The 16,123-nt window shown below is 37.8% G+C and overlaps 1 protein-coding gene across 1 annotated transcript; it reads right to left on the bottom strand.

Annotated features, from left to right (window-relative positions):
- Positions 1 to 10: 10 nt before the first annotated feature.
- Positions 11 to 8,136, bottom strand: LOC142848809 (prolactin-2B1-like). Its single transcript, XM_075970982.1, has 5 exons — positions 8,106 to 8,136; positions 5,790 to 5,968; positions 2,781 to 2,888; positions 1,646 to 1,825; positions 11 to 193 (listed from the first exon to the last, which is right to left on the bottom strand). The coding sequence occupies exons 1-5, from the start codon at positions 8,134 to 8,136 to the stop codon at positions 11 to 13; spliced, it is 681 nt and encodes a 226-aa protein (XP_075827097.1).
- Between the last annotated feature and the right edge of the window lie 7,987 nt (positions 8,137 to 16,123).

Below are 16,123 nucleotides of genomic sequence, written 5' to 3'. Positions count from 1 at the left end.
AAATTTGCTCTTAGCATTTGTCTTGGATAATTTGGTACTTGAGGACCTCAAGAAAAGTGTTTACTCTGCGGGAATCTCTGAGCAGGCAGCGGATCAGGTTATAAAAGGCAAAACAGCGAACATCTTCATTGCTTGACTTCAAGGATGCCAGGCCAGACCAGACAAGGTAGCTCTTATCATGTTTCTCTCCAATCTAAACATGATCACCAAAAATATAATCAGCCTAGTTTTAATTGTATTTTAGTATTTTACATGCTTATTCTTTCTAAATATAGATTTATGAAAGTACTTGTAAAGTTAAAATCATAAAATAAATATAGATTTTCATGGATATACTTCACCAAGCCCAAATGAATACATTTTCTGGCACATGTAAAAAAAGCTAATAAAATGTTCTTTACAGGAGTTGATAGATGGACAACCAGCAAGGTGTTACTTAATTTTGTACATGAGTGACATAGGGGCAATGGAGGAACTGATTTCATTTTTATGATTGAACAAACTTTGTGTGTCCTAACCATAGACTCAATCTTGCTTTTTTTCTACTTTAAGGAATTGACATTAAACCAATTTCCCTTCTGTTTTTAACCAAACCAGTTGTCCAAATACTGTGTGTACAATAAAGCCTAGAACAAATGAGGATTGCTTTGGATAGTTCAAGAGGCAAATATTCAGAGGATTATTGTGTTAGAACTATTGAGGTAGTTATGTATCTGTCTTTATACCCAGGAAAGATACTTCGGAGAGAGAAAATTCTGCCTTTTTCTGATAACCCTGGGTAAGGGACTCAGAGTGAAGTATTATTGAGAGGTGTCCATGTGTTGATAGTATCCCTTTTGATAAAAAGGCTATAACAGATATGAATGCATAAAAATGTTTCTCCTAGGAATCTCATAAATGTCATATTTTTCAATATTTTACTTTCTTATTTTTGAAATAATATAATTACATTATTTCTCTCTTCCCATTCTTACTTAAAAACCTCCCATATTTTTTTTTTTGCTATTTTGAAAATTCATGGCCTTTTATTGATTTTTACATTTACACATTTGTATTTACCTATGTATTCCTAAATATAAAGTCTAATTATTCTGCACAATATTACTCATACGTATATTTTTCAGTGATGACCATTTGGTATTGGAAAACCAACTGATAAACTTTAACTTGGAGAATCTTATTTCTCCTGTTCTCAACATCACTTAGTTGCTTGGGTTCTTGGGGTAAGATTGAGGACTCATTGACCCTCCTTTGAAGCTCTGATCACATTTGTATGTTTATTGGAATTGCCCTTGTTCATCTCTTGCTTAGGAAACCATGTTGCTGAGACTCTGTGGATGATGTTTATGAGATTCCTAGGAGAGACATTTTTATGCAAATTTCCTGATTCTATGGTTCATAAATCTTTCCTCCCCATCTTCTTCAATGTTCCTTGAACCTTAGATGTGGGAATATTTTGTAGATGTATCCATTGAAACTGAACTTCACAACTCTTCATTTTGACTGGTTACAATTTTTTGTAATAGTCTGTATGAATTACATTGATTTTAAATTTTTGTGCAAAGTAAAACATTTAAAAATACATTAGTCATTACAAAGAACTCCTCATTTAAGTATGAATAAAGCTAGTCAGCAGGCTGCTCACCTCACGGAGTATTGTTTTAACTCCCACCCTGAGTTGTCCAACTTTTCCCTGAATTTCTCTGGCTTTGGCGAGGATAGCATTAGGGTCTCCTGGCATGGCAGACATTTCTTTCACAAGATGATTCAGAGGGTCATTCCAGGAATACAGTAGATTGCATAACAGTTTCAGTAGAACTTCTGGCTAAGTAACCATTGAAATAGGATTAGATAAGGAAGCTTTGCTCTAAAAAACTAAAACATTTCTGTAGCTATTCATATTGTTTTATATAGGATACAATTTGTATATGTGAAAAATAACATTGATATTATTATGAAATTTTGTGGAAGATTAAATTCAAAACTGTCAGTGGAGTGCTCTATGAAGTGTCTAGCAAAATAATCACTCTCAATAAATAATTTCTCTTGCTCAAACTTCCACTGTTAATTTTTATTCTTTATTTATAGCATAATTTTTTAAATGAGAATTGTAGACCTATATTTGCCATTTAGCAAAACATGAAGAATGAACTGTATCTTATAGATGTGTAGGGATATATGATAATGTTCAGCTCAATCCCAAGATGTGTTATGGCAGGGTATCATATATGAGAGATGATAACAATCATAAATTGGAGTTTATAATGATATGTAGACTTGCCATCATACTTAAAGGATGATTTTATCCCTAGAAATAATGTATAGCATTCATTAGATTCTTATTCTCAGCTGATTTTCAGTTACAAAATAAAGGTAGATCATTTAGGAATTAACATGTAGTGAAAGAACTTAACAATCAGAAATAAACATGTCAGTATATACTGTGCTGTCAAATTTGGCTCCATCAGTAACCATGAGAAATAAAACTGCATTTGCATTGTATATGATTACATTAATGAATATTCAACCAAGAATGTTAATGTCAATTGAAATGTTCCTGCATGTAATGACTAAAAATCCAGGAGTTTAAGGTGGTAAAGTTAGAGATCCTCTAAAACACAGCTTAGTATATTTCACTTGTAATTTACTAACCCTAGAGTATGGCTTCATTAGTTCTCTATGATCACAAACAAGGAGCCTCTGATCACATTCACTAAATGTAGAAATGCTATGTTGCTTCAGTTGATCTGGTAAAGAAATACAAAAGAATAAACACTTACTTTGCTTTCTAGAACTTGGTTCTTGTTTCCTGGGGTATCAAGAAAATCAGTGGGACAGGTGTCAGGGATCCTGTCATTGTACCTCTTGCCTTGGGCATATTGTTTGTCCTGGACAGGATGATATATTAAATAAGCTAGAGATTGGAAATTATATGAAGTAGTCCATGATCCAAATTCTGATGCATTTGATAGATGATATTTAATTTAAGCTCAACAGAAGAGAATTGATGTCTAGTAATGTAAACCTCACCAACTATTTGTAAATGGAGGTGTCTGAGAACCTATTACTGGCAGTTCTTAATCCAACATATTCTGTAACTGTATTCTAAATTAATATCTTTATACCCACAGATATGATTAATCTCATCGCTCACCAAAGAAGGTTCTTGAAATTGATTGAAGACCATTATAGAGATCCATAACTGATTAAAATGCAGAGAATGAGTGACTTTGAGGTTCCCAATTCCAACTGATATATCTGTAATGCATCCTTAAGCCTAGAGTCAGAGAAACTCTTAAAGGGGCAGTGGGGTAGAAAGCTTGTAAAAGACGAAGTCCCAGGAAACATGCTTCTTTTAGGTATGACAGGTAAAGTGAACCCAGAATGCTCAACAATGCAACTGACCGAACAAGATCAACAAAATAATAATACTGGCTGACTTGTTAATGTGTACAGGAGAAATACCACACAGTTCAGTCCTTAGATGAAGACCTACAGGGGATCTATGGCTGCCGAGAGAGGGAAAATCAGGTGCTTCCAGTGATGAGTACCCCGATCAGTTGTCTATTCTACGTAGTTAACCATGGATAAATACACATATAGGCAAAGGAAAATGTGAACATACATACATATATATTTACACACATGCAAATATGGACATATTTGATATGTGTATGTATATATATAAGACAGCAATAATAATAAACCATAAATTTGTTATAGGAGGATACTGAAAGATTTGCTGAGGAGAAAGAAGGGTAACACTTTCACAGATGCAGCATTCATGTATGAAATTCTAAATAAGAGCAGTCACTTATGTACGCTAGAGGCGTATGTCTGTGTGTGTGTTATGCAAACTTGAGTCACATTCTTACATATCCATTGATGTATGTATAGAAGTACTTATTGATTTCTATAAAACAGGTATCATCTGCAAATAACGAAAGTTTCACTTCTTCCTTTCCAATTCGAATCCCCTTGATCCCCTTATGTTGTCTTATTGCTATTGCTAGAACTTCAAGCACTATATTGAAGAGGTATGGAGAGAGTGGACAGCCTTGTCGTGTTCCTGATTTTAGCGGGATGGCTTTGAGTTTCTCTCCATAGGGGGAGAGGAGTGGGGGGAGGGGGAGAGGGATGGGAGGAGGGGGATAAGGGTGGGAGGAGGGGGAGGGAAGTGGGAGGCTGGGAGGAGGTGGAAACTTGTTTTTTTTTTCTCCTTTTCTCAATAAAAAAAAAAGTTAAAAAAAAAAGAAATTCGAAATAAGAACAAGCTGCTACTGAAAAGTTGAAATTAATATATTAGGAGAAAGACTACAGTTTAAAACTTGATCGATAGTCTCATTTTCCACCCAAATAACCCTCAAACATCCCAATGTTCCCCCTTGTTTGTTATTCTCAGACTTCTTAAAAGTTGTTCATTGCAACAACAAAATTCGCAAAACTACAAACTGCTAAGTATATATCAACTTTATCTGGCATTTCTGACAAGTGCCATAGTAATTAAGTATATATAGTTTCTAGTTTCTAACTCTGTTTGTTAAACATCTTAATATTATAGCTCTTCTTGTTACAATGTCTGTATCTATACAATTTCATTTACCAATGTCATTGTTAATTCAGAGTACTATTTTGCTGATGGCACCAAGTTATAAAATCTCTTGGAATAATACAGAAAATAATAAGTTAAGAGATAATTAAGATAGAAAATTAGGATTTGCAATTATCAATATTTATTCATTAATTTGCTACAATAGATTTATTTTTTAAAGTCATTCTGTAAAACTGTTATTGTTATTGTTTTGATAGTTTGAAGGGATACTTAAGATGACTTCACATATTCAAGGCAACCCATCAAGAAATGAAAATGGCAGAAACAATAGTGTACAATATGAATGCTAGAGGCGTATGTCTGTGTGTGTTATGCAAACTTGAGTCACATTCTTACATATCCATTGATGTATGTATGGAAGTACTTATTGATTTCTATAAAACAGGTAGCATAATATAATATGCAGCTTTCAATGTATTTTAATCATGAAGACATTATACACTTTCATCTCTATACTAGAACTCCTTGTTGCAAGCATATGAATTTGAATTGTTTAAAACAGATTCACTGCATTTGCAGATTTATAAAGAAAAAGAAATGGAAAACTTCTGATGACCTGTGTCAGTATCTCTACTGATTGTAGTTCTCTGCAAAGTAATCCTCATTTATTAGTTATCTGTAATACCCAAAGTAAAGACACCAGCGGCCAAAACACTAAATCAGTGGTTTCTAACCTGTGGATCATGGCCCCTTCAGGGGTCACATGTCAGATATCCTACATACCAGATATTAACATTATAATTCATAATAGTATAAAATTATAGTTGTGAATCAGCAGCAAATTAATGTTATGGTTTGGGGTCACTACCACCTGAGGAACTGAATAAAGGGTTGAAACATTAGGAAGGTTGAAAACCACTGCACATAATGAAGGAATAAAAATCGTGCCTTTCTCTTAGACATACATTTTATGGCCCTATGTCACAAGAGTAAATTAAAATAAAGTTCAAAAATAGAGAAAAGTATCAAAATTATTTCATTTGATGATGTAACTGACATTTTTGAGAATATCCTTTTCTCCTGCTAAAGGGTATAGTAGCTGCTAATTTCTTCTCCTTATGATGGCTCATTGCTTGAAATTTCCGTCATGATCTTCCTACGTTAGGCTATACTATATCCCAACCAGTAGCATGAAGGCCCATTTTAAAAGGAAGTCATTAGTTACAGGGGTACTTACAAATTCGGTGAACAAATTTGCAGCTTGTCTACTGGTGATCTGAGAAATAAAGGTGGCCAATGCGAACAGTCTCCTTAAGGACTTCTGGGAATCCCCATCCCTCTTGACACAGGTGGGTACTGAGGTCACATTCTCCCACAAAAGCAGGTAGGACACCAGGAGCAGCAGCAACATCCTAGCTAAAGGAGAAGAGAAGGCACGGTAAGGGCTCTTTCTCTTAGGTTGTCAACAGTCACCCTGCCAATGGTAGTCTTACCGGAATGACTTTTCTACACCCTAGGTGCTTCTAGATGTGCCGGGTAATGAACATCTTCCACCGTGCAAGTTTAGTTATGCAAATATATTTGCAAAGATTTATATTTTGAAATGTGTCAAAGATACTGAATTTTTAGCATAAATTTCAAGACATGTTTTCTGTTTTTTCCTAACATGTGAAGCTGAACATGAATTAAGTTAGGATGACCTAATCCTATTCTTATGGTTGTTTAATGTCCTGCAGATTTCTCTTGGTTTTGAATAAGACACTCAAAAATTTGTAACTTGTATTTTAGTGTCTAATATTAGATTATTTGACCCTCATCTGAGGAAGGCAACATGCATATTTGCTTTATCTTCATTACTTGTGAAAAATACATTACTTGCCTTTCTACTGATAGTGAGGATGAAGAGAATATTCTCATAAATATGATGCCACTGCCTGGAATTGCAAACTCAGCTCCAAAATGTCATGTATTTATTCCTTTGCAAAATGTTTTAGACATTTTCCTCTCAATTTGATGTTTACAATAAGTCTGTGAATAGGCTTAGCAACATAGTTGCAATGAAAACACAAAAATAAATAAACTGAATTTGTAGCCCTGTGATTTTGTAATAATCCCATTATTAGCAATTTTAAAAGGCCACACAAAAACACAATGAGGACTTTGCTCCTCCTTTGACACTCAGTGTGGCCAAGAGTTTTGGTTATTACTAATAAGGGACAACACATTGTCCTTGGTGACATGTCACTGGCTACAAAAATTTGATTTATCTGATTTCTCTTCTCTATATAACAGATACTTTTAAATGTTTTTACAACGATCAGTGTTGATTTTATCAGTTTCCTTTAAATGTGTCCTTTACTTGAAGAACCACAAAATTGTAATGCATCAATAGTTAACAACAGGGTAAAACACCATGCATTTATCAAATTAAAAGTCTATTTACTTTTATGGACACAAGTCTGAAACAAATTATGTTATAAAATATGATTCTTATGATGACTAGATTTCAATAGAAACTTTGTTAATATTAATAGTAACGCCCAACACAAACTTAGAAAATTGGTAGGGGGAATGTAAGGGAACCTCTATGCCCAAATACTTAAAATATCAAAATATAACAAAAAGTGGTATAAAATACAGATAACCATCAATTTTATACACAAAATAAAAATATTATCAAAATTTATATGCTGCACATTTTCAAAAATATACATACTTTCCTAAATTTATTTTAGGAGTGATATGCATATATTAAAATATATATATATATATGTACACTCCATATATATGTCAACTGAAGAATTTTCATAGTCCAAGAAGAAAGACTCATTATTTCTTTTCTACTTCATAAAATCAAGTTTATATGTGTTACTAATTCATTTTTGTTGAAATATTATTAAGAAAATAAAAACAAGTTAGCATTAGTGTGAGGTTTTGCATCACTATTTTACTTGAACCTAATTGTCAAGGTTCTGTAATACCCATATCTACTAGGCTTGCCTACATTTCTTTCCAGAAGTAGAAAATTGGTTACACTCATTCAAGACAAAGAACTCACAGTCAAGACTCCAGACCCAGAATATGTTACTACCTTCCTTCCTAATATGTTACTAATTTGACCCTTAGAACCTAATGCTATCATTTCATCTCAATGTCTCCTGGTTTAAAATTTTTATTTTTGAGTTGAATATACCCTTTTCATGTAATATTTGGAAAAAGCCCTGGTTTCTAACCCTTAGACATGGGTAATGTCCCACAACCACTTTTTTACATTATATCAATTAATACAAGACAAAACATCTCTGGACATAGCTCCATACCTCTCTATGCCAAAATGACTCCCCTTTGAAACCCACTAATCCAGAATGTATTTTCTTTCTATATTAATGACCATAAAGTATGTCTAAAGTCTATGTAGCTTTGCTTTTCCTTGTTAGGTATGAATAAATGTCCAATTATCCCAGGTAGGGCAACAATTATAGCAAATAAATAAACTTCCCAATAGCATAATGCTAAAGCATCTATAGAGGAACGTAAATGAGGAATTACTTACAGGAAAATATTTTAGTCAAAGACAACGGCATTCCTGCGCAGTCACACCCCAGCTTCTCTGTTGACTGAGGAAATCTGTTTCAGTTTGGTTCTTACTCTGTTAGCTTTCCACATCCTATATAGCAGAGCACATCCTGCTAGAGGGCATAAGGAAGTAACACCAAAAATCTATATCAGGATCTTATGACCTCTAGGGTCAGGGAATGCGATCTAGTATGTGTGACTACGGTCATATGTGAATCTTTGTGCTTATCTTATTTCCGGGTTGCGGGTAGTGTTCAAGATATTTTGTACGGGAGGCCTGATCTCTCGGCCCTAGGAGAACCAGCGTTGGGGTGAGTATCTGGCCCGCGGCGCCAGCCGGGGACGGGGATCTCGGGGGTCCCTTGGCCTCCTGTCTTTCTTGGGCTCTCTGCAGGACTTCTATTCCCTGGTTACTGCCTCTTTCTTCCTGGCCCACCCAGCTTCCGTCCAGAGCCCTCCCCACTTGGGCCCCACCGCCCTCTCTAGGCGTGTGGCATTGGGCGCTGGGTCCCAGTCCTCGGGGCGCCCGGGCGGGCTCCAGTGCCTTTGTTTCTGTGGCCTGCCTGCACCAAGGAGGGTAGGCGCTTTGTTTGTGAGCTGCCCAACCAGCACGGAGGCCCGATCTCTCGGCCCCAGGAGAACCAGCGTTGGGGTGAGTTTCTGGCCCGTGGCGCAAGCCGGGGACGGGGATCTCGGGGGTCCCTTGGCCTCCTGTCTTTCTTGGGCTCTCTGCAGGACCTCTATTCCCTGGTTACTGCCTCTTTCTTCCTGGCCCACCCAGCTTCCGTCCAGAGCCCTCCCCACTTGGGCCCCACCGCCCTCTCTAGGCGCGTGGCATTGGGCGCTGGGTCCCAGTCCTCGGGGCACCCAGGCGGGCTGCAGTGCCTTTTTTTCTGTGGCCTGCCTGCACCAAGCAGGGTAGGCGCTTTGTTTGCGAGCTGCCCAACCAGCACAGAGGCCTGATCTCTCGGCCCCAGGAGAACCAGCATTGGGGAGAAACAGCATTGGGACGAGCCAGGGTTGGGCATGGAGACCTGATCCCTTGGTGCCAGGAGAGCCAACATTGGGGAGGCCGCGTTGGGTAGGCAAGGAGACCTGATCTGGTAAAAGAAGATCCATAAGGGAGTATTTGGAAGAAGAGATGGGCAGAGGCCAAGGCAAGAATTCGCCCAACAAACTGAAAAGCAACATGAAGCCACCAGAAACCAGCGACCTCACAACGGAAGGACATGAACACCCTAATCAAGAAGGAGAAAAGATTGACTTCATGAAAGTGATTGACGCCCTTAAACAGCATGTAAAAAACGCCCTTATAGAAATGGATGAGAAATATAACAGAAAGTTTGAAGAATTGAATAAATCAGTGAATGATACCCTAGAAAACCAAGGAAAAACAATCAAACAGATAATGGAAACAGTTCAAGACTTGAAAACTGAAATGGAGGCAAAGAAGAAAACACAAACAGAGGGCCGGCTGGACATGGAAAATCTAGGTAAACGAATAGAGACTACAGAAACAAGCATAACCAGCAGAATACAAGAGATAGAAGAAAGACTCTCAGATTCTGAAGATACCATAGAGAAAATAAACACTATGATCAAAGAAAACAGCAAGTCCAACAAACTCTCATCACAAAACATTCAGGAAATATGGGAAACAATAAAAAGACCAAACCTAAGAATAATAGGAGTAGAAGAAGGAGAAGAAGTGCAGCTCAATGGTCCAGAAAATATATTTAATAAAATTATAGAAGAAAACTTTTCCAACCTAAAGAAAGATATACCTATGAAGGTGCAAGAAGCATACAGAACACCGAATAGGCTGGATCAAAAAAAAACATCCCCTCGCCATATAATTATCAAAACACAAAGCATTCAGAATAAGGAAAAAATATTAAGAGCGGCAAAGGAAAAAGGCCAAATTACTTACAAAGGTAAACCTATCAGACTTACACTTGACTTTTCCATGGAAACCATGAAAGCCAGAAGGTCCTGGATAGATGTACTGCAGAAACTGAGAGACCATGGATGCAAGCCCAGATTACTATACCCAGCCAAGCTTTCTTTCACTATAAATGGAGAAAATAAAATTTTCCAGGATAAAAACAAATTCAAACAATATGCAGCCACAAATCCAGCCTTACAGAAAGTAATAGAAGGAAAATCACTAACCAAGGAGTCCAACAATGACCACAATAACTCAGACATCTAGAGACCCTTCATCAACACAAACCAAAGAAGGGATACACACAAACTCTACGACTAAAAAAAAAAAAAATGACCGGAGTTAACAACCACTGGTCATTAATATCACTTAATGTCAATGGTCTCAACTCACCTATAAAAAGGCACAGGCTAAGAGATTGGATAAGAAAACAGGATCCAACATTCTGCTGTTTACAAGAAACACACCTCAACCACAAAGACAGGCACCTACTCAGAGTAAAGGGTTGGGAAAAGGCCTATCAAGCAAATGGACCTAAGAAACAAGCAGGTGTGGCCATACTAATCTCTAACAAAGTTGACTTCAAACTTAAATCAATCAGAAGAGATGGAGAGGGGCATTTTATATTCATAACAGGAACAGTTCATCAGGATGAAGTCTCAATCCTGAACATCTATGCCCCTAATATAAAAGCACCCACGTACATAAAAGAAACATTGCTAAAATTCAAGGCAGCCATTAAACCGCACACACTAATAGTAGGAGACTTCAACACTCCTCTCTCACCAATGGACAGGTCAATCAGACAGAAACCTAACAGAGAAATAAGACAATTAATGGAGGTAATGAAACAAATGGACTTAACAGACATCTATAGAATATTCCACCCAAAGAGGAAAGAATACACCTTCTTCTCTGCAGCTCATGGAACCTTCTCGAAAATCAACCACATAGTCGGTAACAAAGCAAACATCCACAGTTACAAAAAAGTATTACTAACCACCTGTGTCTTATCAGATCACCACGGATTAAAGTTAGAATTAAACAACAAGGCTACCCACAGAAAGCCTACAAAGTCATGGAAACTGAACAGCCAACTACTGAACCATACCTGGATTAAGGAAGAAATAAAGAAAGAAATTAAAGTCTTCCTGGAATTCAATGAAAATAAAGAAACAACATACTCAAACTTATGGGACACTATGAAATCAGTCCTAAGAGGAAAGTTCATAGCACTAAGTGCCCACTTAAAGAAAACAGAGAAAGCTCACATTGGACACTTAACAGCCCACCTGAAAGCTCTAGAAAAAAAAGAAGCAGACTCACCTAGGAGGAGTAGGAGACTGGAAATAATCAAACTGAGGGCTGAAATCAATAAAATAGAAACACAGAGAACAATCCAAAGAATCAATGAAACAAAAAGCTGGTTCCTGGAGAAAATCAACAAGATTGACAAACCCCTATCCAAACTAATCAAATGGCAGAGAGAGAATTTGCAAATTAATAAGATCAGAAATGAAAAGGGGGACATAACCACAGACACAGAGGAAATTCAGAGAATCATTAGATCTTACTACAAAAGCCTATATGCCACAAAACTGGAAAATGTAAAGGAAATGGATACTTTCTTAGATAAATATCATTTACCAAAGTTAAATCAGGACCAGGTGAACCATCTAAATAGACCCGTTAGTCGCGAAGAATTAGAAGAGGTTATCAAAAACCTCCCTACCAAAAAAAGCCCAGGACCAGATGGTTTCAATGTGGAATTCTACCAGAACTTCCAAGAAGACCTAATACCTATACTCCTTAATGTATTTCACAATATAGAAACAGAAGGGTCATTACCAAATTCCTTTTATGAAGCTACAGTTACTCTGATACCAAAACCACACAAAGACTCAACCAGGAAAGAGAATTACAGGCCGATCTCACTCATGAATATCGATGCAAAAATCCTCAACAAAATACTGGCAAACCGAATCCAAGAACACATCCGAAAAATTATCCATTATGATCAAGTAGGCTTCATTCCTGAGATGCAGGGCTGGTTCAACATAGGAAAATCTATCAATGTAATCCATCATATAAATAAACTGAAAGAAAAAACCCATATGATCATTTCATTAGATGCTGAAAAAGCATTCGACAAAATTCAACATCCATTTATGTTAAAAGTCTTGGAGAGATTAGGGATACAAGGGTCATACCTAAATATAATAAAAGCTATATACAGCAAGCCGACAGCTAACATCAAATTAAACGGAGAGAAACTCAAAGCCATCCCGCTTAACTCAGGAACACGACAAGGCTGTCCACTTTCGCCATACCTCTTCAATATAGTGCTGGAAGTTCTAGCAATAGCAATAAGACAACATAATGGGATCAAGGGGATTCGAATTGGAAAGGAAGAAGTTAAACTTTCGTTATTTGCAGATGATATGATAGTGTACATAAGCGACCCCCAAAACTCCACCAAAGAACTTTTACAGCTGATAAACAGCTTTAGTAATGTGGCAGGATACAAGATCAACTCCAAAAAATCAGTCGCCCTCTTATACACAAAGGATATGGAAGCAGAGAGGGAAATCAGAGAAGCTTCTCCATTCACGATAGCCAAAAACAGCATAAAATATCTTGGGGTAAATCTAACCAAGGAAGTGAAAGATCTATTTGACAAGAACTTTAAGGCATTGAAGAAAGAAATTGATGAGGATACCAAAAAATGGATGGACATCCCTTGCTCTTGGATTGGGAGGATCAACATAGTAAAAATGGCAATTCTACCAAAGGCAATTTATAGATTCAATGCAATCCCCATCAAGATCCCATCACAATTCTTCACAGATCTGGAGAGGACAATAATCAACTTTATATGGAAAAACAAAAAACCCAGGATAGCCAAAACAATCCTATACAATAAAGGATCTTCTGGAGGCATTACCATCCCTGACTTCAAACTCTATTACAGAGCTACAGTAATGAAAACAGGGTGGTACTGGCATAAAAACAGAGAAGTCGACCAATGGAATCGTTTAGAAGACCTGGATTTTATCCCACAAACCTATGAACAACTCATTTTCGATAAAGGAGCTAAAAGTATACAATGGAAGAAAGAAAGCATCTTCAACAAATGGTGCTGGCACAACTGGATGTCAACCTGTAGAAGAATGAAAATAGACCCATATCTATCACCGTGCACAAAACTCAAGTCCAAATGGATTAAAGACCTCAATATCAGCCCGAAAACACTGAACCTGATAGAAGAGAAAGTGGGAAATACCCTACAACAGATGGGCACAGGTGATCACTTCTTAGGTATAACCCCAGAAGCACAGACATTAAGGGCAACATTGAATAAATGGGACCTACTAAAACTGAGAAGCTTCTGTAAAGCAAAGGACACTGTCACTAAGACACAAAGGCAACCTACTGACTGGGAGAAGATCTTCACCAACCCCGCAACAGACAAAGGTCTGATCTCCAAAATATATAGAGAACTCAAGAAACTAGACTTTAAAATGCTAATTAACCCAATTAAAAAATGGGGCACTGAACTGAACAGAGAATTCTCAACAGAAGAAGTTCAAATGGCCAAAAGATACTTAAGGTCGTGCTCAATTTCCTTAGCAATCAGGGAAATGCAAATCAAAACAACTTTGAGATACCATCTTACACCTGTCAGAATGGCTAAAGTCAAAAACACCAAGGATAGCCTTTGCTGGAGAGGCTGTGGAGGAAGGGGTACCCTCATCCATTGCTGGTGGGAATGCAATCTTGTGCAACCACTGTGGAAGTCAGTGTTTCGGTTTCTCAGGAAATTCGGGATCAACCTACCCCTGGACCCAGCAATACCACTCTTGGGAATTTACCCAAGAGATGCTCTATCACCTGTCAAAAGCATTTGTTCAACTATGTTCATAGCAGTATTATTTGTAATAGCCAGAACCTGGAAACAACCTAGATGCCCTTCAATGGAAGAATGGATGAAGAAAGTATGGAATATATACACACTAGAGTACTATGCTGCGGTAAAAAACAATGACTTCTCGAATTTTGCATGCAAATGAATGGAAATAGAAAACACTATCCTGAGTGAGGTATCCCAGACCCAAAAAGAAGAACATGGGATGTACTCACTCATAATTGGTTTCTAGCCATAAATAGGGGTCACGGAGTCTACAATTGGCGAACCTAAAGAAGCTAAGTAAGAAGGTGAACACAAGGAAAAACATATCGTTAATCTCTTGGATAAGGGAAGTAGACAAAATTTCCGGGGAGTAAATTGGGATCTTGGGGGTGGGGTGGGATGGGGGTAAGGGGAGATGGGGAGAGAAAAGGGAGAAGGGAAGGAGGGGGGACTTGGGGAAACAGGAGGATCGGGATAAAGGAAGGTTGGATAGGGGAGCACGGAACCACAATTCTTAGTTAAGGGACCCACTTTAGGGTGGGCAGGAGAATGGACCCTAGAGGGGCTCCCAGGTGCCCAAGCTGAGGTCCCCAGTTAGTTCCTTGGGCAGCTGAGGATAGGGAACCTGAAATGACCCCATCCTAGCGCAATACTGACGAATATCTTGCATATCATCCTAGAACTTTCATCTGGCGATGGATGGAGATAGAGACAGAGACCCACAATGGAGCAATGGACTGAGCTCCCAAGGTCCCAATGAGGAGCAGAAGGAGGGAGAACATGAGCAAAGAAGTCGGGACCACGAGGGGTGCACCCACCCACTGAGACAGTGGAGCTGATCTAGTGGGAGCTCACCAAGGCCAGCTGGACTATTACCAAAAAAAGCATGGGATAAAACTGAACTCTCTGATCATGACGAACAATGAGGGCTGATGAGACACGAAGGACAATGGCACGCAGTTTTGATCCTACTTAATCTGCTGGCTTGGTGGGAGCCTAGCCAGTTTGGATGTTCACCTTCCTAGATATGGACGGAGGGGGGAGGACCTAGGACTTACCACAGGGCAGGGAACCCTGACTGCTCTTTGGACTGGAGAGGGAGGGGGAGAGGAGTGGGGGGAAGGGGAGAGGGGTGGGAGGAGGGGGAGAAGAGTGGGAGGAGGGGGAGAAGAGTGGGAGGAGGGGGAGGGAAAGGGGAGGCTGGGAGGAGGTGGAAATTTGCTTTTTTTTCTTTATTCTTTTATCAATAAAAAAAAGATAAAAAAAAGATAAAGAAACAGTAAATAGAAAATCTAGATTATTTGATGGAGAAATATTTTGCAAATATGTAGTCATAATCAATATCTTTAGTCAACCAAAATGATGAAAATTGATTTGGGTGACAAATGTGTGAAATGAAAGATATTCTCATATATTCTATAGTTGATAATGCCAGAAATGGAAGTTTATTATTACTCAGAATAAAATTTAAAATTATCTGTATAGTAGCATATGTCATCTAAATAAGACAAGACTGGGTATTTATCCAGCTAAAATAATAGCTCAACAGTGTCCATTTAATGCTGCTCATTTGTGTAGGCACTTAAGTCTGACCATTTGGTATTAAATAACCTATCTGAGACTTATCCCAGAAAATTGATGCTCCTTCTCTCAGCAGCCAATCACTGCCTATAGTGCTTCATCTCAGTAGAGCCTTATGAGATATCTCTGATCCATGTTGCCATGCCCACTGATATTGGCATTGTGCATGTCTTGTTGAGATAATTTTCATGGGTACAGCTCCTTATAATAAAATGAAGATACTATCTCTCAGTAAAAAAAAAAAAAAAAAGATATTTTGTACATAGCCTCCGCCATCTCTGGTTCGTGAAAACTGATGTATTTTTATACTCAAATAGAAATAGCTATGGACCAGGCATTAACTATTTTCTTAAGATAATTGCATGTTCCTGTCACCTTATCTGCAATGCTCCATGAACTACCAGGTTCTATCAATAGGTATTTATTCTCCACTGTTTATATTTTGCAAGTCTTTATCAGCATCTGTGGTATACTGTACAGAGTTTTACTTGGTAGACAGATAAAAGAAGTAACAGGTAAACACACAGTTTGGAAGGCAACTGGTAAAACATCACATCTA

Source organism: Microtus pennsylvanicus, chromosome 4 (genome assembly GCF_037038515.1).
Source record: "Microtus pennsylvanicus isolate mMicPen1 chromosome 4, mMicPen1.hap1, whole genome shotgun sequence".
Classification (NCBI taxonomy): domain Eukaryota; kingdom Metazoa; phylum Chordata; class Mammalia; order Rodentia; family Cricetidae; genus Microtus; species Microtus pennsylvanicus.
The sequence above is the reverse complement of the archived record's forward strand: the minus strand, read 5'-3'. Positions and strand labels throughout refer to the sequence as shown.